We start from the raw sequence: 26347 nt of genomic DNA, 5'->3' as shown, positions 1-26347 counted from the left end.
TTCAGAGTTCAATTGTGGTTGCCATACCCTTAGTCCTGGCTCCATCCCCAAAGTCTCCTGGCTCCACCCCCAAAGTCCCCAAATATTTCTTGAGTCAGACTTGGCAACCCTAACTAGAACATGTACAGCTCTTGAAAGAGAAGAGAAAAGTAATTCACATATAAGAGGGGAGCAGACCAATCCCAGAGTACATTCTTAATTTTGGTACTAAGGCCACAGTAATGCTATGATATAACATGGGGCTCTATGAATTTAGGGCCCAAAAAAACCCATGCCAAAACCAAGTCAGAATGTGGAATTAAAAGTTCGGGGACTATAGCTATAATAGAAGATTTCCATCTTTGAGGATACCTGTGTCATGCAGGTGATCTGCTAAGCTGTGGCTGAGGATTGGACAGAGCCAGTTTCTGAAAGATCTCTGATAAGTATCTGAAAGTGAGAGACCAGATCAGTTAAGAAATGTGTGGTTAAACTGGCCAAAGTGTCTATGGTGGTCTCTTGCATGAATGAAAAGCTTATGCAAAGTAATAATTTAGACCAGAAACTGCTGATTGAAGCAATCTGTGATGATAGTCTGGAGGAAGATGGAAATGAAGTAGTCAGGAATTGATAAAATCTTGCTTAATATGAAAGCATGCACAGCTGCATGGAGATGCTGTAATAGAACTTTTGACCTCTCTGCTGAAAACAATAAAAACATTTTTTCTTTAAAAGTGGACCATTTAGTCAAGAGAAGTTCAGAACAATCCAAGGAAGAAGAAATGCAGAGAGAAATATACTGTCTTAATAAACCAAGCTTGTTTACACACTCGCCAATTATAGCATGCACAAAGCCAAGCGCTACTGCTGGTATTAGGTTCCTCCTTGCCATTCCTGAAAAGACCAGATGTACTGGGCACATCATGAGAGGGAGGGCAGGAAGGGATGTTTCAATGGTCAACTCTCAAGGACCTTTATTACATATCCAGGGTAATGCTGTTTGCCACTCTGGAGTCAGGAAAAAAATTTCCTCCAGGCCAGATTGGAAAGGTATCATGGTCATTTTTTGCCTTCCTCTGGGTATAGCATAAGGGTCACTTGGGCGGTAGGGAGAAAGGTAGTTATGAATTTACTGCGTTGTATAGGTGGTTGGACTAAATGTCCCTTGAGGTCCCTTCCAGCTATACAGATACCCTGCTGGGCTTGTTGGAAGCCGTATCAGGCTGGGCGCTGGAATACCCCAGGTTACTGATCCTGGCAGGGCATCAATGTCCATGTTAATGATGCGGCTTCCATTCAGGCCAAGGACCTAATGTTGTCCATGGGATATCTGATTATCTTCATGCTAACAGCTTTCAAATCCAATCAGCAGTTTTACCCAAAGTGTGATGTAATCATTTGTTTATATGTCAGCAAATGCATTTAAAATGATAGTGCAGCTGTTTCAAAGATCAGATGAACACTTGTACTTCGGTGTGCATCACAACTTAGCAATTCTGAACACTTTTGAAAGTTGTTCTTGTATCCAGTAACATCACATTGTTATATGTTACCACCACTCACCTAGGGTTTTTTACCCATCACCTTATAGTATCGCCTTGGAAGCTACCTTTCCCAGGTTTTCAGATGCTACCTCCCTCCGAGAAAAAAAGGATCCAGAATAGACAAGAAATCCTCTGTTGTCACAAACTAGAGTTCCTCTGTTCCTTAGATCTCTCTCTCTCTCAGGTTCAGCTGCAAGGTTTCCAACTCCATAATTATTTTATGCTATCTTTTTCTCTTACAAATCCACTTTGTGGCTGTATCTTGAAAAATTAAATGTTAACAATACATGTGTGAGGTTACTGTATAAGCAGAAGTTATGTGGAACATTATTCAGTAATTTGTATCTTGCATAATTTATAGTAAAATCTATTACATTGAGGCTATTTGAAAAAAAATAATGCATAACAAAAATATTCATATTTGCAAAAAGAGGATTTGTTTCTTTATGAGATTTTAATAGCAAGTGTAAATAACAAATCCATCTTCAGTTAGAGAGGAGAAACACACACTACCAATGTACTGGGTAAGCAAAACAAAGCTCTGATCCCAAACACACAAGCACATCAAATAATCCAGATCCTCACTCAAACAGATTCATACTTGAAAATATCACCACAACCTCATATCATGCCTTTTCACTGTGTACCATTCTTAAAATCTAGTACCACTGAAATAGTTGTCACATACATTACTGATTTGTTCCTGCGTTCTTTTCAGTCTTTGCAGTTCTGGTGTGTCAGTTACAATGCTGAAGCCTCTTCCCTTGCTTTCTTCAAAGTCTCGTTTGTATTTGACCTACCAAATAAGATATGCAAAGGGGAAAGCATTTTCATTATATTCTACAGCCTATCAGATGAAGTATAATTTTTAATTGAACACCACCAAAATAAAAAAAAACACTTGAGTATATCATCTTCCATTTATTAAGAATGATTTTTGTCTGTATTTTCACATCAAGGAGCTAGTTTGCAGTCTAGTCATGAAGCAGAACAAAGAAAAGTTAAAAAAAAAAAGTAACAGAGTTCAAATCTCCCCCTAACCCACTCTTTTTTTTTTTTCTGCCAGACAACAGGTGCTGGTGCTGGAGAGAAGCAGACATTCCAAGATGAGCAACTGAAGATCCGTTTGTCTCACAGAGTTCTGGACACAGCACCACCATCACTGAGCACAGCTCCCCATCCAACTCATTTCATTCTGTAGAACATGGCACTGCCCTTGTAAATGTGGTAACATTTACAGTATGCACCATAAATCACCACTGGCTCCACCTATCATATAATGTAACCTCTTTCTCTCTGCTGATGGAGGCAGATGAAGACTGAATGATTTCCCAAATCAAACCAGAAACCAAGAAGTGTGTACCCTGGTATTTCTATGTCTATCTTACTGTTTTCATGCTCTGAATACAAACCCTACCCCAAAATTCAGAGATGTCTCTCACTGGTGGTAACCATCAGTAGGTTTGGACCTTGACACATACTCCTATGGAACTACATGTTCTTATTTTTATTTTTATTTTGTCTTTTTGAACTATTATACAGCAATGTTTTCTGGTACACCATCAACTTAAAAAGTTATCTTACATCCATGTGGATGTCGTCATCCCACATCCGTGGGAGGGCTTTTTGAGTTCTAGCCCAACTAGTGGACCTCATGAAGGCACTTAAGTTTTGGCCACTGTGTGACACAGAATGTCGGACTGAATAAGCCATGGGCCTGATTCAACATGGCTTCTCTTATATTCTGCACCTCTTTAACAAACAGCCACTTGCCAAGTAAATACCTAAGAAACCAGAAATGCTTAGACTTTTTTTGTTTTTAAAAAAAGTTAACCATATTTCCCCATGTTTAACTGTGCAGTCCTAAGAATATATATAAAGAATTCTACTTTAGTCTATTCAATGGGGTTTACTTCAGGAAACTGTCCTTAGGCACCATTCAGAGTCAATTTTTAAAATTTCATTGATCTCATTCATCCTACAAATTATATAATTATTTACATTGCTGGGACAGAAATGTTTGCATTTGGAAAACCTGCTGAAAGTTCTAAGTCCATGAGATAAGGAAAGGAAAAGGAAAGGAAAGGAAAGGAAAGGAAAGGAAAGGAAAGGAAAGGAAAGGAAAGGAAAGGAAAGGAAAGGAAAGGAAAGGAAAGGAAAGGAAAGGAAAGGAAAGGAAAGGAAAGGAAAGGAAAGGAAAGGAGAGGAAAGGAAAGGAAAGGAAAGGAAAGGAAAGGAAAGGAAAGGAAAGGAAAGGAAAGGAAAGGAAAGGAAAGGAAAGGAAAGGAAAGGAAAGGAAAGGAAAGGAAAGGAAAGGAAAGGAAAGGAAAGGAAAGGAAAGGAAAGGAAAGATCCCCTGTGCAAGCATCAGTTGTTTCTGACTCTGGGGTGACGTTACTTTCACAACATTTGCACGGCAGACTTTTTACGGGGTGGTTTGCCATTGCCTTTCCATGAGATAAAGCAGGATATATATAATAAAAAAAATAAAACATCTGTAGCTGAACAGCTGTATGTTGGATTTAGGAATACTAGCTTAAATCATATGGTTTCCCTGTCAACCTCCAACGATTTCTGTTATTAGTTTTAAATACCTCATTTTACCTCTCTATAAAATCATTCTTGAAGCAACTCACAAAATATTAAGATACTAGAATAACCACCTATTAATTGCACATATCAGTAATTAATTTTTGATATCTTATTGCTGTTTTAAAAGTATAAATAGCAATTGAAAAGTTTTAATAAGACTAATAAAACTAGCAGTACGTTTTCTTAAAACTTGACAAGTGCTGTTGAAGCCAAAACAGGTGACTCCAACATGCCTGTGGGTATTATGGAAAGTAAGATTGATTTTTCCCTGGTTAAGGCTACACTATAATACCACAATGAGCTACTTTGGCAGTGATACAATGCTAAAACCAGATGCACATTCTGAATGTACATTTTGAAATGTACACAAATGCTGTGCTGGGTTTTTACGGGCTCTGTGATCACAACAATGGACAGACTCTTTCTCCTTCTCCTCGTTTGTTTTTTTTTTTGCATTAAACATCTAAACACTCTAATATTTCCATTGTTTCATATTGTTTGTCAATAGCATGTTGGCTACTGTTATGTTTCATTTCAATCTCTGCACCAATGTTGGTATGAAGTTACATTTAAATCTGTTTACAGTTGCTTTCAGTGTTATTAGTTACCTCAAAGTCATGTGAGGTGTTAGGATATACATTTTCCAATATTTTTAAAATAATATTTTATTCTTTGGTCTCTCTTCTTTCTACTCAATGTGAGGATATCTTGAAAGATATGCATCTGTGCTTTTTTCTCATTTATCCTCCCCCCCCCCAAAAAAACCCCTGATGGCTGTACCTATCTTCTAATGAGTGAAGCAAAAAAAATAACGAGGTCTGCACAGACTTACTGGTTTGAAGCGAGGTTTACTTTATGGTACCATAAGCAGAACTCAGTCGGGCATGGCCCCCCAAATTGACTGAGATACATTTCCCTGTGTGCATACAGTTTTCAAGCAAGCAAGCAAGTAGGCTGGTGCAAGTTTATCAGATTTCAAAGATCCCGCCTTCACAGAGCTCCTTCTAGTAAATTTCCATGACATGGCCCCCTTTACTCTATCTATATACAGCAAGTCGCCTGTAGAACTTATCTAAACTTACAGCTGGAGCTCACACCCGCTGGGCGGTAGTCAGTTTCTAATAGCAGTTTTACAACAGACACCTTAGTTTGAAGGCAAAGCATATTTTTACTCAATATGACAAATATTATTATTGGGTGTATTAATTATTCAGGGGCTGCCCCTTCAGTAGCCTTGAAAATTGAATACAGAAGCATTAGGATTGGTTCCAGTGTTCCCCCTAAGCTGAATTAGTGTGAGCTAGCTCACAGTTTTTTTAACCTCTGGCTCACACATTTTTATCTTAGCTCAGGAAAAATGGCCCCAAAGCAAACTAATTTATGCAGTGGCTCACAATTTTGATGCCAGGAGCTCATGAAGTAGAATTTTTGTTCACAAGACTCCACAGTTTAGAGGGAGCATTGGTTGGTTCTAAATTGAATCCTGGGAGCACATGCACATGTGCACATATGCACACACACACACACAATGCACTTTCACCCCCAGCCAACAAAGTATACACACAGAGAACACACACCTGCCCTTTTTTACACTCAGAAACAAGAAGACAAAATAACACCGACTGGACTCAAAAATTAGGAAGGCTTATATCATGCATTTAACTGGGCAGTTCTCCCTATAAATTTTCCATGGCCACCTGCAACAATTTTTGTTACTGTTTTTACAGAAAAAATAATAAAGATTATGGAATAAAAACTTAGTAGTTAAAGAACAGTATAAGTTCAAACCATTAACACACGCACACAACTCTAAAAGATTTCAGTAATAAAATGAATTCCTTTAGTTTGACTGAAGGAGCAACAGATGGCTAAGCTTCACATTACTTTTTACACAAGCTGGCCATGGGGACTTGCATCTATACTACAGTTGTATGTTCCTCACAGCAGCTCCATTTGGCAGCGCTAAATAAACCCAATACAACGCAGGACCACAGCACCGGGGATTAAGAGACCACTTACTGGCTGAAGGTGGGAGATCTCCTGCCACCATTTCTTTGAGTGCCACCACTCCTGAGGCTGGCAAGAGGGGGAAAAACTGCCATCAGTGCTATAGCATTACATCACTTCCAAGGAAAACCTGGAACTGACACCACTCTGCTCTTGGAAAATACTGTAAACTCTACAGTATGGCAATTCCTACAGCAGAGTGACCTCACTTCAGTGGTTCCTGAAAAAGATGTAATGCTGTTGTATGATGGTGCCCCTTCTCCACATTCTGCTGGTGGCCAGCCACTGGGGGCTTCTCAATTAAATACATTAGTAGACACAAAATATATACAAGAATATATATTCTTATCATCCTATAATTGTTGCTAAAATATGTGCTCACACTAACATCCACCCAAACAGGTATATTAAAGGAAACTTAAAAGTTATTATGGAAATAAAAGCACAGAAAGAAACTAAAGGAAAAGGTAATAGCTATGTTCAAGAAGGATCTCAAACATTACACTGCCTCCAATATTCCAAAATTCTCTTGGATAATTTGTACACATATAGCTTGACTTTCATGAGCTCTCCTCTCTCCTTGCAAACTAACATGAGAGGAACACATTTGGCACTATTTACAGACCAGGTGGTATCGCTTTCTGTCAACCATCTGGTCTCACGTTTGCTCTTGGTTGGGATCACCAGCACCAAACAATGTAGAAATAACTATTAAATGAAGGATTTTAAAATAAAAAAATACTGATACTTAAAAATACTTCAGAAGGAAGATAAAGGATGAGAGGAGTTGTTTTTAAAGAATGAGAAGTGTTTTTTTTCTAGTATGCTTTCTAATAAAATTGGTATTACAAATATAAAGCAACTTTCACGAACAAATGTATTTCATTTCTGAATGTTAATGCAACAGAAGAATCACGGGAAAGGCATGCTTAAATTAAAAGTGGATTATTACAAATGTGAATGCTGAATCATACCAGAAATTCAAGTATCATAGTCATTGTCACATGTGAGCCTCCACCTAAATGCTAGGCTGCTTATTCTTTCTCAAATAAAGAAGGGGAGAAGGTAAAATAATCTCTGGAAGTGTCACAGTAAGAACTATTGGATTTTGCAGTTAATGTATTGACTAGACAACAGGATGTTACCAAACATACTAGGTCACGACAAATGTCATCTAAGCAACTTTAGCAAGCTGAAGAAAGTCTAATGTTGTCACCGGGGGGGGGGGGCGAATCCAGCAACAGAGTAGCTATTGACTATGGGACTCCAACACCAACAGGAGTGGTGGGCTGGAAAGCAGAGAGTTAATTAAAATTAGACAGTTGGTGTTTGACAGTTAAGTGGTTAGTTAGTGATGGAGGTTGATTGAACTGGTTGGCTAAACTGTAGAGAGAAATAATTTCATTATATAGGGATCAGATTCCCCATTAATTCCCCCATCTCCAGTCTGGTAACTGAGGGTATAAAGTGTTGCAAAGTTGCAGTAGGGGGTCTGTACTTATTTGTAACAAAGTTGTTCAACAAGTAACGGTTTTCTTGTCACGAACATTTTAAAAGGTGAAATCCCATATTTCCATTTTGCATAACAATTTCCCTTAGTTTGCATTATATAAGTAAGCCCCATCTTATTTCTATCCAGTTTACTTCCCACCTCAGTTATCAGTCACAGGCTTGGGAGGGTTTAATACTCAAGACACATATCCTATCCTAGAATGTTATTCCCTCTGATATCCCAGATGCAGTGGGGAAGGCAAGAAAGTGACAAATTAAGGCCTGCCCCCAGGAAAACATCATAATTGTCTATTTCAAAACTTGTATTCCAGATTTCTACACAGTGTGTCAGCACATTTTATTTTTTAAAATGTTTGCAACAAAACAGAAACAACAGAAAAATCTAATCAAGAACAAAAAAAAAATCTCTCCTAAACAGCATCCCTTTCATTGCTTCTACAAGGTGCTTTGTTTTGCTCTGGCCTTGTTTCCAAAAACCGCAGTGGGTTTTGTGAACATCCACATACTGTCCTCTAACTGTCCACTTTCTAGATTTACCCCTGCTGAAAAGTCAGTAAAACTTGGAAACAGATTGTTGTAAAGTTACTGCATTTGAGCAATCTAGCAATTGTCAATTTATTTTTAAGCCTAAAAAGCCCCCTGGTGGCAGGGGGGAAGAAATGGAGGCAGGGGGGCTGAAACACATAAAAGTATGGGTAGAACAGCTGCATGGATGCTCAACTGCACACCTACACAGAAAATCTCTCCTTGTGGAGGCAGTCTTTAACCTAATACAGTAGTATCATCGGGACTTTTTTATAGAAAAAGCCCAGCAGTAACTTATTTGCATATTAGGTCACAAACCCTGAAACCAAGCCAGCTGGAACTGCATTCCCATGCATTCCTGCTAAAAAAAAGCCCTAAGCATCATCAAACAAGGAGTAAGGTGAATGTCTCTGGAGACAGACTTCCACAAGCTCATTCTTACTGTGGAAAGGACAGTATTGTAATGACTGTGGAAAGGACTCTATCAAATGTAATTTCCAAGCAGCCCATGTAGACCACATTACAGTAGAGTAATCTTGAGGAATGAGTTACTGTGTTTAGTTCATAAGAGCTGAATTAAACCTAGTGGGTTCTCCTATCATAACTCATGTACGTACTTGTGCCCTCTGGGATCTATGCTTGTTTGAACATATATGAACATATGAAGCTGCCTTATACTGAATCAGACCCTTGGTCCATCAAAGTCAGTATTGTGTACTCAGACTGGCAGCGGCTCTCGAAAGTCTCAAGGTAAGGTTTTCCACACCTATTTGCTCAGACCCTTTTTAGTTGGAGATACCAGGGATTGAACCTGGGACCGTCTGCTTCTGTTTGTGCTCTGCCTCTCAAAGTCTATTTCTACCATCTATGTCTACTTGCATGTAGAATCTGTTCTGTATTTACTTTTAGTTCTTTTTATGTGCACGTGACACAATTGTAGTCTGGATTATGTTAAATTAATCACTGTGGCTTGATATTGTAAATGGATGGCATGGCAGGGTATTTATAAACACCTTAAATGAACAGTGCTTCCTGTGGATTGTAGTCAAAGACCCAGCCCAGGTAGCTTTTATTTTCAACAGTTGGCAACCCAAAAAGGGAGCTTGTATGTACATATGGTATTGGATCAATATCTTCAGAAGTCCCTAAACTCTTTAACAATTTTAAATTTGTAATTAAAACCATATGCATTGGTTATAATCTGCAGCCACAATCTGGCAGCAACAGAGAATACAAATTCCAGCATGCTCTCACTGAAAAGACATTTCTCTACTTAAAATTCCTGGTAGGAGAGAGAACGAATGGGAAAGATTTCTAGCAATTTCAGAGGACTGACTAGAACAATGCTTCCCACTCTCTGACTAGACAATGGGAACCCACTGGGATTGGTGACCCATGAACTGTCATGAAATCGCCTACAAATTATCAGGGTTTTTTTTTTAACAGAGTGTCATTCAGGGAGGCAGAAAATATCCTTAATACATATCCTTAATACATACCAGAAATATCCTTAATACATATTGTTGCATTGTAATTTAATACTGATTAACTCCAAAAGTTCACAGGAAATTCTGCTCATGAACATCATGAGAACCTTAACATGGAGTTCCATTTATATTAGTGAAACATTTGGAAGCCAGGAACATTTTTGATACCTAGATAAAGGTGGATCTCCAGTTTTTTGCAGTGTGATATCACACACAAAACCGTAGCATCCTAAGTAAAAAGTAGCTTTCTTGGGTGGCAGTGAAGAGGATATTCTTACAAGGGTTTTTTTTTTTTTTTAGCAGGAACGCAGAGGAATGCAGTTCCGGCTGGCTTGGTGTCAGGGGGTGTGGCCTAATATGCAAATGAATTCCTGCTGAGCTTTTTCCTACAAGAAAGCCCTGATTATTACCAATAATAGGATGATCAACAACCGTAACCTCATATATCTCACCTCACACACACACAGAATGCATTTAAAATATTCTGATGGAAAGAGATGAGATGTATTTGCCAGAAGGGGAAAAAACCCTGCCAGCAAACACTCAATAGGTAAAGTATGTTGCCTTTCGATTTAAAAGTAACTCCTATGCTCTGAGTAATCGGTGGATCCACTGTTCCTACCACAAGGACAAGTGAACTCTCTCACTAAGCACTAAGTAACACCTGTCACACATAATTCCTCAATTATACTTTTTACTAGATACAAGATACAGACTTGACCATGTTGATCCATGCTACTGTAATTTCCAGGCTGGAGATTCTACATTGCTCCATACATGTGACTGCCCTTGAAGACAACCCAGGAATTAGAACTAGAGTGAAATGCTGCCACCTTCTTGCATGTCCGAATTGGATTCAAGGTACTTCACAGCTTGGAACCAACATATCTGAAGGATTGCTTTTCTCTGAGTATACATATCAGTTTGCATCTGCCCATAAACACATTACTCGGAATACCTTTACAGTTCCTACTTAGAGTTTATACTTTCCCCATGGAGCTCCTAACATAGAATGCTATTTTTTATTTCGTCGCAATTCTGTGCTGTTTTTTCTCTGTTGGACAGTGTTTACCACTTTGAGCTTTGGAAAGAAAGGATATAAATTTTAAAATAAATAGCCTCACGGGGTTGCCAGATCTGTGTTGGAAAATACCTGGGGACTTTGGGGGTGGAGCTAGGACAGGGCGAGGCTTGGGGAGGGGCCTCATCATGGTACAATGCCATAGAGTCCACCTTTTAAAGCAGCCATTTTCTCCAAGGGAGCTGCTCTCTGCCAGCTGGAGATCAGTTGTCAAAGCAGGAGATCTCCAGGCCCCACCTGGAGGCTGACAACCCTAAACCTCATTTATGGCTTATTTAGATATAAGCAGCTAATATACTTGAATTCAATATGCCTTCAGATCATTATTCTTATAGTTTATACACTCTCAGTGTAGATACTTTCTCAATTTTCTGTTCCTCTCTTCAAGTCAAGGCAACTTGAAACTCACTTGGTACATTATAATTGAGAAATTAGACAACATTTTCTTTTTAAACAGACATACTTTCAAGTCTGCTCTTGGAATATAACAACCTGCATTCACTAGCCATCAATAAGCTCAGTTTTCTCATCCTGGTCAAACCAAGGCTGAATATATTAGCACAGGATACTTTTAAAGGTCAAAGGTAGTCCCCTGTGCAAGCACCAGTCGTTTCTGACTCTGGAGTGATGTCACATCACGACGTTTTCTTGGCAGACTTTTACAGGGTGGTTTGCTATTGCCTTCCCTAGTCATCTTTGTTTTACCCCCAGCAAGCTGGGTACTCGTTTTACTGACCTCAGAAGGATGGAAGGCTGAGTCAACCTTGAGCCGGCTACCTGAACCCAGCTTCTGCCGGGAAAGAACTCAGGTTGTGAGCAGAGATTGGACTGCAATACTGCAGCTTACCACTCTGCGCCATGGGGCTCCTGCAGGATACTTTATAGCACAGTGTTAATTAGAAAACTTATGTGATACAAAAAGCAATGTATCATTACAAAGGAAAACACAAAAAAAGAAAGGGAGTGCAGTGGGAGAGCACATTGTATTTGTATATAAAATGTCTCAGGTTCATCCCCTGGTCTTTCCTGTTGAATATTCTTGGGTAGCAACTGTTAATAAAAACCTTTCCATGACTGAAACTCCAAAGAGCTGACAGAAGTCAAAGGAAAGAATACTGAGCTAGCTTAACCAATATAAGGCACCTTCATATATATGTAGGAAAGGAAAGGTTCCCTGTGCAAGCACCAGTCGTTTCCGACTCTGGGGTGACGTTGCTTACACAATGTTTTCACGGCAGACTTTTTACGTGGTGGTTTGCCATTGCCTTCCCCAGTCTTTTACACTTTCCCCCCAGCAAGCTGGGTACTCATTTTACCAACCTTGGAAGGATGGAAGGCTGAGTCAACCTTGGGCCGGCTACCTGAATCCAGCTTCCGCTAGAATCGAACTCAGGTCATGAGCAGAGAGTTCAGACCACAGTAATGCAGCTTTACCACTCTGCGCCATTTAAAATATACACAATTTGCATGTTAAGTATTAAAAAGAAATAGCCAAGAATTTCATTCATTCATTCGTAGTTCACCTTTCCCACTCAGGGTGTATTAAACATAGCTATGTATAAACCCATAACATTTTTAAAACAATTTGCAGTTTCAGAGACTGCTGTTTAAGGAAGAAGAAGACCACAGATTTATACCCTGCCCTTCTCTCTGAATCAGAGTCTCAGAGCGGCTTACGATCTCCTTTATCTTCTTCCCCCAGACACTCTGTGAGGTAGGTGGGGCTGAGAGAACTCTCACAGAAGTTGCCCTTTCAAAGACAACTCTGGCAGCTGCAAGTGGAGGAGTGGGGAATCAAACCCAGTTCTCCCAAATAAGAGTCCGTACATTTAACCACTACACCAAACTAGGAAAGGGGAAAGAGCAGTGTCAAGTACTATTCATTCATGCCTTTTTTCTACCAAAAACTATCACCTCAAGCTATTTTGCCCCTAGGAAAAATTTACAGGTTCCCATAATTTTCCTCAGTGAGAATAAAAACAGATTGGGCAATGGCAATTTTCAGCAGTTTCAGAGAGCAGCCATGTTGGTCTAACAAAGGGAGCTATGACTCTCAAAAGCTTATACCCCCAAAATCTTTAAATTAGACACCTTTTTGGTGTCTCTAAAATTGGTCTCTAAAGTGTTCCTGTACTCCAATCTAAATTTTCAACAGGTAAAGGGTATGCTGGGAAAGTGTTAAAACAGTCCCTCTCCCCCATGCCAGTGTGGCCTTTTAAAACACAGCTCCTTTAGCTGCAGTTTACTAAAAATACTAGAAAAATTATTATACAACTACACTCGAGCTATCTGCCATTAGGTAAGAGCAAACCTTGTGCTGGGATAGGGGGAAGAGGATACTGGGGAGCTACACTTCTCGGCAGGTCTTAATTGAGGGTCCTACATAAGAACATAAGAGAAGCCATGTTGGATCAGGCCAGTGGCCCATCCAGTCCAACACTCTGTGTCACACAGTGGCCAAAAAAACCCAGGTGCAATCAGGAGGTCCATCAGTGGGGCCAGGACACTAGAAGCCCTCCCACTGTGCCCCCCAAGCACCAAGAATACAGAGCATCACTGCCCCTGTAGTACTATCTATAGCTCCAACCCACCTTTTGGTCTCTGGCTGCAGGGCATGGCAAGTATGGGGCCAGAAGATCTCTCTGGTCCTTGCCAGTCTTTGAAACGCTCAGCCGGTTTGCCGGCATAGGTAACAGTGCATCAATTTTAAGCCATCTTCCACTACCATGAATAAAAGTATAGCCTTCCATTCCAACACAGATGGCTCTAATTTGAAGCTTAACAGACAGCAGTGCCTGACATTAATGACATGCATAAATACAGGAATCAAAACTACACTTCCTATATTTGCACATATTCATTAGCATCTAAAGCTACTCAGACTCAGAAGGGCCTCTAATCATCTATCTATTCATATTACCTAGCAAGGGGGCTGATTTCACATTAGGGCTGTTTCCTTGAAAACAATGGGAAAGCCATTTGATTTCTAAGATCCTTTTAAAACTTTTATTCTGGTACATAGCAGCTTATGTTCTCCATGAGTAGTTTGTGTAGTTTTTATTTTCAAATATTTTATTTTCAAATATTCTTTTAAAAATATTTTTAAAGCTTACATAATATTTAAAAATATTTTTAAAGCTTACATAATAAAAAACTAGAGATGTATTTGAACAAAGCTGAGAAGCAGGACACTGAACTCCGCTACAGTTGAACATTGGCAGTAAACATACTTCAATCTGAAAGGAACTAAACATGATAGAAAATAAAAATCAATACCTATTTAAATCAAGTACTTTGCAATAGTTTCCAATTAACTTTCTCAGTGCAGTGCAAAATGTACTCATCTGACATATTTCTTTGTTGTTCTGAACCATACATTAGACCCATTAAGCATTATATAATCAGGAAGTTGCACAGAAATCAATTTCTATCATTCAGCAATAATGGCTTTTAGATCGCCTTATTAGAACAGTTATGGAGAATGTATTCACAAATAAAAATAAACTCTATTAATTACTGATATTTTTAAAGAATTAGTGGGTCACAGAAGGTCTGTCTGCATCATGGGTTCCCCAACATGGTGTACACCACCGATTGCCCTGGAGCCCATCAGGTGTTTTTAGAAAGTGTTCAAGGTAGCTTACAATTAAATTTTGTTTACCAAAGTTTCAAAAAATTAACAAATATCCAAACCATGGACAGTAAAAGGTCCATAATTATTTAATGTTGAAAAATCTCATCTTTCTGCTTTCAAAAGTCCCCAAGGTAGCTAGCCAAAATTAAAAGTCACATCACATAAACAATAAAATCATAAAACATAGTCATTGATGAAGTATGAATTTTAACAGCACCAAAATAAAACCCTGTAGAAATCAGATTTTGCCTAGACCGTAAATGATAGTGATGATTGATGTGAGGTGAATTTTCAAAGCCAAAGAGCAGGGCTTTTTTTTTAGCAGGAACACACAGGAATGCAGTTTCAGCTGCCTTGCCATCAGGGGGTGTGGCCTAATATGAAAATGATTTTCTGCTGGGCTTTTTCTACAAAAAAGCCCTGTGAGAAAAAATGGTGACATCAGGAGGTATGGCCTAATATGCAAATAAGTTCCTGCTGGGCTTTTTCAGTCAAAAAAGCCCTGCCAAGGATTACTATAAAAAGTCATCCTCTTATTGTGAGGATACCGGGAAGACAATGCTCATTTCTGGGCTGTTTCAAGCAGAAGGATATAAATTGTGTATGTTTCTGTTATCAATAAAGATTAAGTGTGTGGCAAATGATGTTGCTCAAATCAAAGGTAAAATTCTACTGTAATAGAAGTGGTACTTAGTTGCAGCGATTTTGTCATTACTATTTATTAAATGTCACCTTCTCAAACTGTTTATATTAGTAAATGTTATGGCTCCTCAAATATGTTCAACATTTCTGAATTCTTCAGCTCCAAAAATGCAAATGAAAAGATCTCTCAAAATTCAGGAACATATATTATTCTGTCCATCATGCTTCATAATTGTTCTGTAGATCAGGTGCCCTACCCTTAGCACCATGCATCGATCTTTATATCATAAAGAATGAAGGAAGCTTTTCTTCGCTAACAACAAATTTTATTTTCATTCTCAGCCTCTGTTTTAGAGAATTTTCCACTTTGTGCTCCTGTTGCATTTTGTCTTGACCATACCCTGCATTTGTATACATATATTCCTTCCAACACACACCTGCTTAAAAGAACCAACCCACAGAAACAATCCATGATCTATATCCCCAATCCATGATCTATATACCAATTCAGATAATGATTATATACAAACAAACCATTATCAAAGCAGTGGCTTAGGTCTTTGTCTGGGGAAGGGCATTGGGTTGCATATAACCAGCCAGTAGCAAAAAAGTGAGGTGGGGGGTCCCCTCTGACTACTAAAAAGGCTGTGCTGGGAATCATGGATCCTACATGGAGAAAAGTCATCTGGAACAGGAGCTATAGGATGGAGGGAAATTGTGCTGATCAAAAGCATTTTGTTATTGTCACCTTAGATATTTAAAGAATCCCATCACTTTACAGGCTTTATGTATTTATTTATTTGGTCAGTAGCACCACCCTGGGTCATACTGTTTTCAAATATAGACTTTTTTATTATTTTCACATCAAGACTGCACATAACACCTCAGTATTTTCATACTGGTAATGTTAACACCTCTAGCGAAGATTAAATGCTGGTATATTTATTTTTAACATCTGACTCTCAGTGGACCACTGACTCATCAAGCTGTGACTTTGAAACCAAAAATGCATTAAAACCACAAGCCAACAATGGGGGGGGGGGGGAATCTTAATTTATTGTGAGTAGCAAAAAAAGAACACTCTGTAGAAGGCTAAACTTTAAAGTAGTACCTGGCAGGTAGGAGAAGAAAAGACATGTCACGGGGATTACTAGGTATTTGCAAACTTTTGGAGTTATGTTTAGTGATTGTAAATCCCTATAGAATATTTGTAATTCACTTTGTTCCACTTTATTGTAACATTTTCAAGGGAATGTGATAAAAATATGGATTAAAAGAGGAAGCTGGCTAAACCTCTGTTTAGGCCTTCTTGCTATAACCAAATTCAGGACTAGTACATTTAAGCAACATAGTAAGCTCTACTGTGTTATATATTCCATTTTCCACATGTATAAAACAACAGGCCAATACAGTTATAAAGCCTAACACATTAAGAACTTAAAAACTAAGCTACAGCTAATGCCATAAGTACTCTAACTTAATTATATGAACAAGTAAATACCTCATTTGCTACATTTCCAAAGAATATTTATATTCTCTGTTTATTATTCTCTCAGTCTCACATAAGGCATTATCCAATCTACTGTAGGTGCATCACTCATGTTCAGGTTTCCATAAACAAAACAGAGCCTTGTTTCTGCATATCCCATACCTATGCACACCCAGGCTTGTGCAGGCAGTAGTAACAGTAGAATCATAGAGTTGGAAGGGACCTCCAGGGTAATCTAGTCCAACCCCTGCACAATGCAAGAAATTCACAAACTGCCCACCCCTAAATTCACAAGATTTGCATTGCTATCAGATGGCCATTCAGCCTCTGTTTTAAAACCTCCAAAGAAGGAAAGGCCACCACCTCCCAAGGAAGCCTGTTCCACTGAGGAACCGCTCTAGCTGTCAGGAAGTTCTTCCTAATGTTGAGCCGGAAACTCTTTTGATTTAATTTCAAGCCACTGGATCTGGTCCTACCTTCTGGTAGCTACCTAATAAGGAGGGTTTTAAACTAAATTGCATGGGGGAGCGAGACAATTCAAAGCCTCGTAGGATGTCAATAACTGGAGATAAGTACATTAAAGCTTCGCAGAGAGTGGTGCATACACTAGATAATATTACCTTGCAGGTATGTACAAAAACAAAACCCTCAGGATGCATAAAACATGGATCCCTATGTCTCTACACTAATGTTCAGAGTATGGGAAGCAAACAGGAGGAACTGGAAGTCCTAATACAGGGAGGAGACTACAACATAATAGGCCTTACTGAAACATGGTGGGGTGACACTCACAACTGGAATATTAGGATCCAGGGGTACAGCTTATTTAAAAGGGATAGACAAATAAGAAAGAGTGGAGGTAGTAACAATGAGAGAGAATGAGACATCCGTGTGAATTTCCTGCATTTCTTTTTAGCTCTTCCTTTTCATTCAACACAAGTTTCTCATGCCACAAAGCATGCCCAAGAACATCAGTAATTTGCATCAAGATGAGTAAGGCCTGACTGATCATGGGGAGGTCCTTATTTGCAGGTCTTTTTTGGTAGAAAAAGCCCAGCAGGAACTTATTTGCATATTAGGCCACACCCCTGGTGTTACCATTGTTTCACATAGGGCTTTTTGTAGAAAAAGCTCAGCAAGGACTTATTTGAATATTAAGCCACACACCCTGACACCAAGCCAGCAGAACTGCATTCCTGTGCATTCCTTAAAAAAAAAAAGCCCTGCTTCTTTGTATTCAAATGATCTAATCAATAAATCAGATGAAACAGAAATAGCCTGGCATTAGCAACTCCTGCAATCAGGTCAATGCTCCCTCCCCCCCACCCCTGCAGCTACCCTGGTTAATGTCAATTGACACAGGCCACATGTGACTGCTTGAACATTAAGACTGCTTATATGGCAAGTGAACCAACCCTTAGTATAAATACTAGTGAGAAGCTATGTCAGCCATTAGTAAGATATACGAATTGATTCAGATTACCTGACTTTGCAATTCACTTTGTTGTTTCAGTCGAAGGTTTTCAGGTGTGTCCGCCACAGTAGTAAAGGACTGCTTTGGGTAATGTCTAGAAATTAAAAGAGATGGAATTAACTGCTTTCACCAACTATTAACCATCTCATTATGTCCTGTGCCTTTTGCATGACTGCCCTCCAATTACTTACCAACTTCTTGTACCTTTCAGATACCCTCATCCTTGAAGCTGGACTAAGTTCATGAGTTACAGTTTAGAACCTTTGGCTTTCAGTTATGCTATGAGCTCTCACCTCCGGATCAGCAGTGAAATATTGATTACCTGCTCTGAGTTTTGGCTAGCTAGTTTTGATCCTGGAACTTATCTAGCAGAAATCAATTCAGAGTGGCAGAGGTTGCTTGTATCCCTTACCATACCATGACAACCATATGTAACAGTTCTGTTTATGGGTGGCATCTAGGTGGCATTCTGTTTATGGGTAGCATCCATGAAGAATAGATGACTCATTTCGATGAAACTATTTAATGTCTCAGCACCCCTAGGTTTTATGCCAGGAGCAAACTTGGAAATTTAAATATTCTGAGTGAATGGAGCTAAAGAGAGTGCTTTAAGTCTAGATTGTGGGTACAGTAGTCATGGGGCAGATGGAAATGTAGAAAATTGAAACAAATGGGGGGGGGGGGGAATAAGAAAAAAGAAAGACAAAAAAGGAAACCTAATAATACCCTGTCATAGGTTTTCAGTCCCAGGGTTGATCAGCTCACACTGCTATTGTTATGTGGATTTAAAGATGTCCAGGACTTGCTTGTACTAGAATGGTTACTTTAAGAACTGACTCTGTGGTTCAGGGGGAAAGCTATTATTTTATGGCTGAAAACACACAATTTAAAGTTCAACAGTTTGGATCACAACCTTATTTTTCATGGGAACTGAGTCAGTAGTGAACTGTACATAAAGGTCTCCTGACATTACACTGAGATCCCACCTACCAAAAGGTCAACTCTATTAGCATTAATCATGTCAGCACATTATTCTAAGTAAATGGAAAATGTATTCAACAAAGGATACACCACAAAGAACAACAGCCTACTCAATATCTCTTCTTCAAGTTGAAATATTATACTCCTGTCATACATTGTTATTCCTAATACAATTTAAAATAGTGAGTCATGCACTTGTCGCGCAGCATGACACATTTACAAAACTGTAAACTGACAGGTTTTATCGCTTTTATCCCAACTTCTTTTCAGAATTATCTACATTAAAAGCTGAAACAGAATAGTTTACCTCTCTTTTAAGATCCATCCTGAAAGAACAGAGGCTCAATTTGCTAATGTAGAGATCAGACACATTTTAAGTGTCAGGCATATACATCTTTTTTTTCCCCTTCAAGATTTCCCATTAGTCATCACATACTTGATGCAAATAAACACATACAATCATCACAAAGATAGAAACAATTTCTTGTATCCACCAGTCACAGATTGCATCTGAAACTTGCTGAGGAAAGGCAGGATGGAGACCCACCTTAGGTACTATTTATGCAGGAAAGAGTCATGGATTGATCGACTGCCCAAGTCCATTCAAGCATATGAGAATTATACAGGAGTGATCAGACATAAGCTTATTCTTCCCCTAGACACGGCACAAAAACCATGATGTAATTTACAACCTGAGTGATCTAATCTTTATCATTTTCCCTCCTTGCCTTTACAAAGAAGGAGAACATAGACCAGGCTTATCAAATAAATCAACAGCAATGCTGTTCTTTATTGCAGTTTTCCTTCCTCAGTTATATAACTTCAAATAACCAACCACATGCCAATGCTCAATTTATCCTGTCCTTGACCCAACAACTTATGCTTCACACATTACTTAGGTATATGTATGTGTGTCATATCTGAAAGCCACATGCAACCTAGGCTTCCATCAAGCAGATATACTGGAGTGTAAAGCAAGGAGTGGCCAAGCTCATAGATCTTCAAAACAACTATGCAGCAAATATAACAAATGAATTGGTACCCAAACACTGTAACTATATGAAAGATGACAAGTTACATTCTTCATTGTTTGTGTTAATTAGTAACTGATTTAAGAAAACCTAATATTTTGTTTCTTCCATCTTTCTATCAGTCATTCTATCACTAATTATCTACCTTCAGAGGATAGTTTCATTTTCTGCCTTATTAACTCCCACTAAAAGATAAAGCCTACCTGATAAACCTCTGTCCCTGATTAAGGCACTCAGCCAACACAAAGAGAATTCATTGGCCACAAGGAATCCTGAAAAATAACACTCTAGAGGAAATAGATATAACAGAAATATTTGTAATTTTAAAAGGTTATGAACAATTACCCCTTATGTCAGAAACATCTTTATGTACCTCCTCTCCGATTTCATAATTACTTCTAATTTGTAATTCCTTTTTACCACAGTGGTATTTACAACTGAATAAGTAAATCAGTTGTTCCACAAATAATTGTTAAAAGACTGATCACAAAACATGTTTCTTCTTAGGTGTCATTTAAACATTCTCTCAGCCAATAGGAGCTGCTTATCTATGAGCAAGTCTGACACATGACTGGGAGAACATTTGGATGATTCAGTTAAATGATTACACTGGTCTTTCCCACTAACCATTAAGGAGCCCAAGGTACAATGGTGATATGCTTCTTCCCTACCCCTGCCCCCTCCCAGCTTTTGGAGGCTTAAAAGAGAGGCTGCCTCTTGGAAGGAAATTCTTGGGAAGACACTGTTGGCGTATTCACTGGTATGCTCTGGATCTGTGAGGCTTAAGAATAGACAGCACACTGACTTGTGCTAACTATTTACATTTATTTACAGATATACAAGTTTATAGTTGTTCTAGTATACACTTCGACAAAGTGCTTCACCAGACACCACATTTGAGAGCAGAGAATACACTGTACAGGGTCTTCCCAGTTATATACATATAGCTATATACAAGCACCAATCGGCACACAGTGCTGAGTCATCCTGCAAAGGCACAAGTACTCGGGACAGAACTGGTATGCACCTGCTAAGGGAAGCTGTCAGGAACTGTCACAGATCATGAACTGTCATAGATCATGTGCATTAGACTCCAGTCTGAAGTCTTACTAACAAGCATATGCTGACATTCCCCCTAAGACTCAGGCAGTGAGTCCCAGCCTTTGTTTCAGAGTTACAAATCTGTCCACATTTAAACACTTAGTGAACATGTCTGCTACATTTACATCAGAAGAACAGTACTGTAACATAATCAAACCTCTATGTACAGTCTCCCTGACATTCTGATAGCGAATGTTAATGTATCTACTTCTTATTTTGACACCCTATGCATTTGCCAACTGTTGAGCAGCAGTATTGTCACAAAATACACACAAAGGTAAGTTACATTGCATGTTCAGGTCTATTAGTAGCTGATATAGCCATTCCAGCTGAACAACACAATCACTTAATGCAGAATACTCTGCTTCACTAGTGCTAATTGAGACGTGTGGTTGTTTCAAAGATTTCCACAATACAAGAGTTCCATGCACATACACAGAATAACCTGTTGTGGACCTTCCATCTCTTCTATCTCCCCAGCTAAAATCACTGTAAGCTGTTACTTGTTGTGCTGCAGTAGTGTCTAGCACTAATTTGTTTGCAGCAGTACCTTTTAGATACCTCAATACCCTTTTTGCAGCAGTCCAATCTTTCCTAAAAGTACATGCACACTTCTGACACAACATATGAACTGCAATGCAGATATCTAGTCTTGACCAACATGCTATATACAGTAGGGACCCAATTAGTGATTGATACAATGCCTTGTTTTCAAACACTTTGTCATCAGGCTCTTTTCCAGAGCTTGTGGTCATTGGTGTACTAACACAGTTTGCATTTGTCATGTTGTATTCTTCAAGAGCTTTGTTATTTTATGCTCCTGACTGAGCTCAAAACATCAGTTTGTGTTCTTTGTAATGTCTACACCCAAGTAGTGCTGAATGCTGCCCAAATGTTTAATCTTAAACAAGCATTGAGTTGTTTGTATAAACCATTGCAGCTGCATATCATTATGGAACAGAAAACATAAATCATCCACAAAAACAAACAGATAGCATTTAGTTTTCCCAATAGTTTTGCCAAACATATGGGTCAGCAATTCCCTGTGTGAACCCAAGATCAGTTAAGGCTTTGCTCAGACACTGATTCCACACTCTTGCACTCTGCTTTAAGCCATACAGGGCTTTGTTAAGTGGTATCAATCCAAAACTGACTGGCGGTATACCCTTTGTACTTCTGGTAGACACTCTAGGGACCTGTTGCTCACTTTGTTCACTCTCAGAGGATTGTTGCCTAGGAGACACTATCTCTTGTTTTACACTTTTGGTCTCCTCTGATAGGGGGAGTGCGACCTGCGAAGGAAATTCATTGGCATTCATTCTGTGCCAATTCTGGTCTTCACAAAAATTGGCAGACCTGCTAAAGCTCAGCATTTGATATTCATTTGCAAACCTGTATGCCTTCATTCCTGTCTGATAGCCTAGAAATAGAAGCTTTTTGGAGCAAGCACCCCTTTTCCTCCTTTGGTTTAAAGGAACATACACCCAGGCCTTGGTGCCAAAAATTCTTAAATGTCCCAAACTGGGGGTTTTGTTGTACAACACCTTATAAGGAATGTTATCTATGGACCTAGTCCAAATCCTGTTGCTTATATAGCATGCAGCCCTCAATGCTTCAACCCAGTAAGTTATAGATAAACCAGCGTCAGTAAGCATAGACTGCATCATATTTTGCAAAACTCCCCCCTTTCTTTCAGTCACACTATTCTCCTGCGGTGTTGACATATTTGCCACTCTATGAGCTATACCTTGTGCTTGCAACCATCTGTTAAACTCAGAAGACATGAATTCACCTCCCATGTCAGTCTGCAAAGCACATAATTCACCCAATTGCTTCTGTACCTTGCGTGCCCAATATTTTACTATTGTGAACACCTCAGACTTCTTTTTGAACACATACACCCATGAGAATCTGGAAAAATCATCAACCAAGATTAGTGCAAACCTCTTATTAGAGTGGCTTTTGGAGTAAGGTCCTATCACATCTGCATGTACTAAAGCCAACGGTTTTGCAGACACTCTATCACTTTTCCTGGCAACTGAGAATGCTTTTGATTTTGTACATTTGCACACTTCACAATCAAGGAACACTTTACATACTTTCACTCCCTCATGCCCCACAATAGCAAGTGTTTTGCTTATAGTGTTAAAACTGGCATGCTCCAGCCTTCGGTGGAGCAAGTGCACACAATTATCATGAGGTTTTGTGTTTGTTACCACCTGTGCTCCCACAGATGAATTTTCTATAACATAGACATTGTTTTGCAACCTTCCCACAGCAAACACCCAGTCATTCTTCATTATTTTGCAAGAGTGGCTGGCAAAAGTCACAGTAAAACCAGCTTTGTCCAAAGCAAGCACACTTAAGAAGTTGTTTTCAAGAGCAGGAACACACAGCACTTCTTTAAATGTGTGTTGAAGTGCTGGGAATGTGACACTTCCCTGACACTGTACAGCAGAGTTCCTGCCATCAGCAAGACTCACATGTTGTAATGTTGAGGAATGAATGTCATGAAGCAGGTATTCATCTCTGCAAAAGTTCTGAGACGCTCCTGAGTCTAAAATCCACATCCCACGTGCAGCAGCCACATCTGTGACCACCAATGTGGCCTTCTGGCTGTATGAAGAGTTGTGAGTTGTGTCTCTCTTCTTCCACTCTGGGCATGATCGTCTCAGGTGCTTTGTAGACCCACAGCAGAAGCATCTGCATACTTTCAGAGCAACTTGAGGTGCCTCTCCATGCTTTTTACTCTCTGCTTGGCCGGTCTCACAGCTGGCCCTTTTTGCCTCCTCCCCTTTGGAACGCTGCCACATCTCTGAGGAACTCAACTCCCTCTGCCTTTGTTCCTCTTCCAGCAGGCGTCCAGTGACGTAAGCCAAGGTTAATTTGTTCGCTTCTGTAGATTCTAGCGAAGTTATCAACATATTGTAATCCACAGACAGGGAACTGAGAATAATAAACACTTTATCCGCATCTGGTACATTCTTTCCACGCTGCTCCTGTTGCTGGAAGCATTCAGCCAAAGTGTTTAAATGAGCCCTCACAGACTCCCCCGTCTTGGTACATGCGATGGGTAATTGTTATCAGAGACCCAGCTGTGCTTTGCATGTACATAGCCTTCAGACTGTCCCACTCTTGTTTAGCCTTCGGCTTACCGGATACATGCACAGGCTGGTCGTCTGCCACACTCAAGACGATGGTAGCAAGAGCTTTGGCACCCTTGATGTCGTCTCCATCAGCTGAAGGGTCTGGGGGAGCGTTGACATACAGCCACAGACCTTCTTGCTTAAGATGTTTCATCTGAAGAGCCCACACATTATAATTAGTAGAAGTGAGCTTCACCAGCAGAACAGTCAGTGCCTGGGCCATGCTGTCATCTCCGTCCAACAGCTGGTCCTTAGAATCACTCCCGTCCTCTGAGCTGTTATCAGGAGCCTGGCTGAGCAAGTCTTCCTCCTCAGTTCCAGAAGCGGTAGCTGCAGACATCCACTCAGTCACAGGTCACCACAGCAGTTCAGCCTCATTCAGAACCTCCAGAGTACGGAGCAGCGGAAGCATGTTGGGACCATAACCCTGTTGGCATATTAGCTGGTATGCTCTGGATTTGTGAGGCTTAAGAATAGACAGCACACTGACTTGTGCTAACTATTTACATTTATTTACAAATATACAAGTTTATAGTTGTTCTGGTATACACTTCGACAAAGTGCTTCGCCAGACACCACGTTTGAGAGCAGAGAATACACTGTATAGGCTCTTCCCATTTATATACATATAGCTATATACAAGCACCAATCAGCACACAGTGCTGAGTCATCCTGCATAGGCACAAGTACTCTGGACAGAACTGGTATGCACCTGCTAAGGGAAGCTGTCAGGAACTGTCACAGATCATGAACCTTCATAGATCATGTGCATTAGACTCCAGCCTGAAGTCTTACTAGCAAGCATATGCTGACAGACACCGCTGTTATCAAAGACGGAACTTTTACTATGTGCTCAGCTCCTCTCCTCCTCCGTTAGTCTCTGATTTTTTGTATTTAATGGTTTACTGTTGTGGTTATTTTCCTATGCTGCAAGTCAGACTGCAGTCCTTATTCAGTGGAGGAAAGCAGGTTAAAAGTATGCAAATAAATAAATAAACATTATATTTACTGTACTGAAACACTAATCTGCAAGATGAAGGTAAGAAGAAGACACATCTACATGCAAGTGGAAGCTTCATCTTCAACTCTTACCATGCCTATTAACTTCACATTTGGGTATACTAATTATTACCTGGGAAATCATATGCACACTATTTAGAACCAAGCATCATATGTCTCAGTGGGAATCTTATTCTACTATCCCCTAGTTTTACAAGGAAGCTTGCTGTGTGTCGGACATGAAACACTCTTTAAAGTTAGGATTTCTCTTTGAAGTTCTGCTGGAAATGTGCTTTCTGTTGTGCATTCTGCTCTTTGAAGTTCACCATCAGAATACATCTGATAGCAGACAGCGTGTAAAATGAGTTTTAGAACATGGGGGGAAATTCATCTAGGAGCTCTGTATCTAACGCTAGAAGACTAGAAGCAAATTATTCAACTTGGGAAAAAGTGAAAAAGAACAGAGGGAGATATTGATCCTGCTTCTGTTTCATTCACATTCCAAAACAGGTTCAAAGAGAAGAGGGAGCTTTAACTAGTTGGAATCAAAGAAACAAACACATCTGATTGGCAGAGATTGTAAGTGTAAACCTAGGTTTAAAGGGTTACCAGGCCCTAACAGCAAGGGGTGGGACGGATCTTTCAGGGAACAGGGAGGAGCACTGTGATGTGCCTATGTCATCTGGAAGTCATATAGGCAACACTCTGGTTTTTAGGCAAAACTCTATGGTAGAATTAGCTACAGATCATAGAGTTTGGCCCAAAAACCAGACCATCACCACCCAATGTTCCTGATATGCATATGTGACTTCCAGGTTATGTGGGCACATTGTGGTTATTTCCAGCTTCTCAGAAGAGAGGGTAATTTGGGGGAGAGGAGTGCCCCAAAGCAGAAGAGCCCTGCCTGGATCAGGGGGTCTGGTAACCCTATCTATGGTTCATGGTTTTAATTTGTAATTATTTATTTGTAGTAGCAGAATAAAGACAAATTACAAACTGCAGAAGGACTTGAATTAAAAAAACCACTTACAAAACAAAGACAATATTAGTTAAAGAGATGTTGACCCAGTGTCTGACTGCAATAAAAAGGCAAAAGCTATGCTGCAAATTATTAGGAAGGGGT

General features: G+C 39.6%; 1 protein-coding gene across 2 annotated transcripts in view; it reads right to left on the bottom strand.

Annotated features, from left to right (window-relative positions):
- Positions 1-26347, bottom strand: part of NEBL (nebulette) — a 200336-nt gene that overhangs the window by 107818 nt on the left and 66171 nt on the right. For both annotated transcript variants that reach the window (XM_060248392.1, XM_060248393.1), the window contains exons 3-4: positions 17976-18060; positions 2212-2319 (exon numbers count right to left, since the gene is read on the bottom strand). In XM_060248392.1, the coding sequence (XP_060104375.1) occupies positions 2212-2319; positions 17976-18060 (193 nt within the window). The remainder of the gene's footprint in view (positions 1-2211; positions 2320-17975; positions 18061-26347) is intronic.

This window comes from Heteronotia binoei, chromosome 10 (genome assembly GCF_032191835.1).
Source record: "Heteronotia binoei isolate CCM8104 ecotype False Entrance Well chromosome 10, APGP_CSIRO_Hbin_v1, whole genome shotgun sequence".
Lineage (NCBI taxonomy): Eukaryota > Metazoa > Chordata > Lepidosauria > Squamata > Gekkonidae > Heteronotia > Heteronotia binoei.
This window is presented reverse-complemented; position numbering and strand designations above follow the sequence as displayed.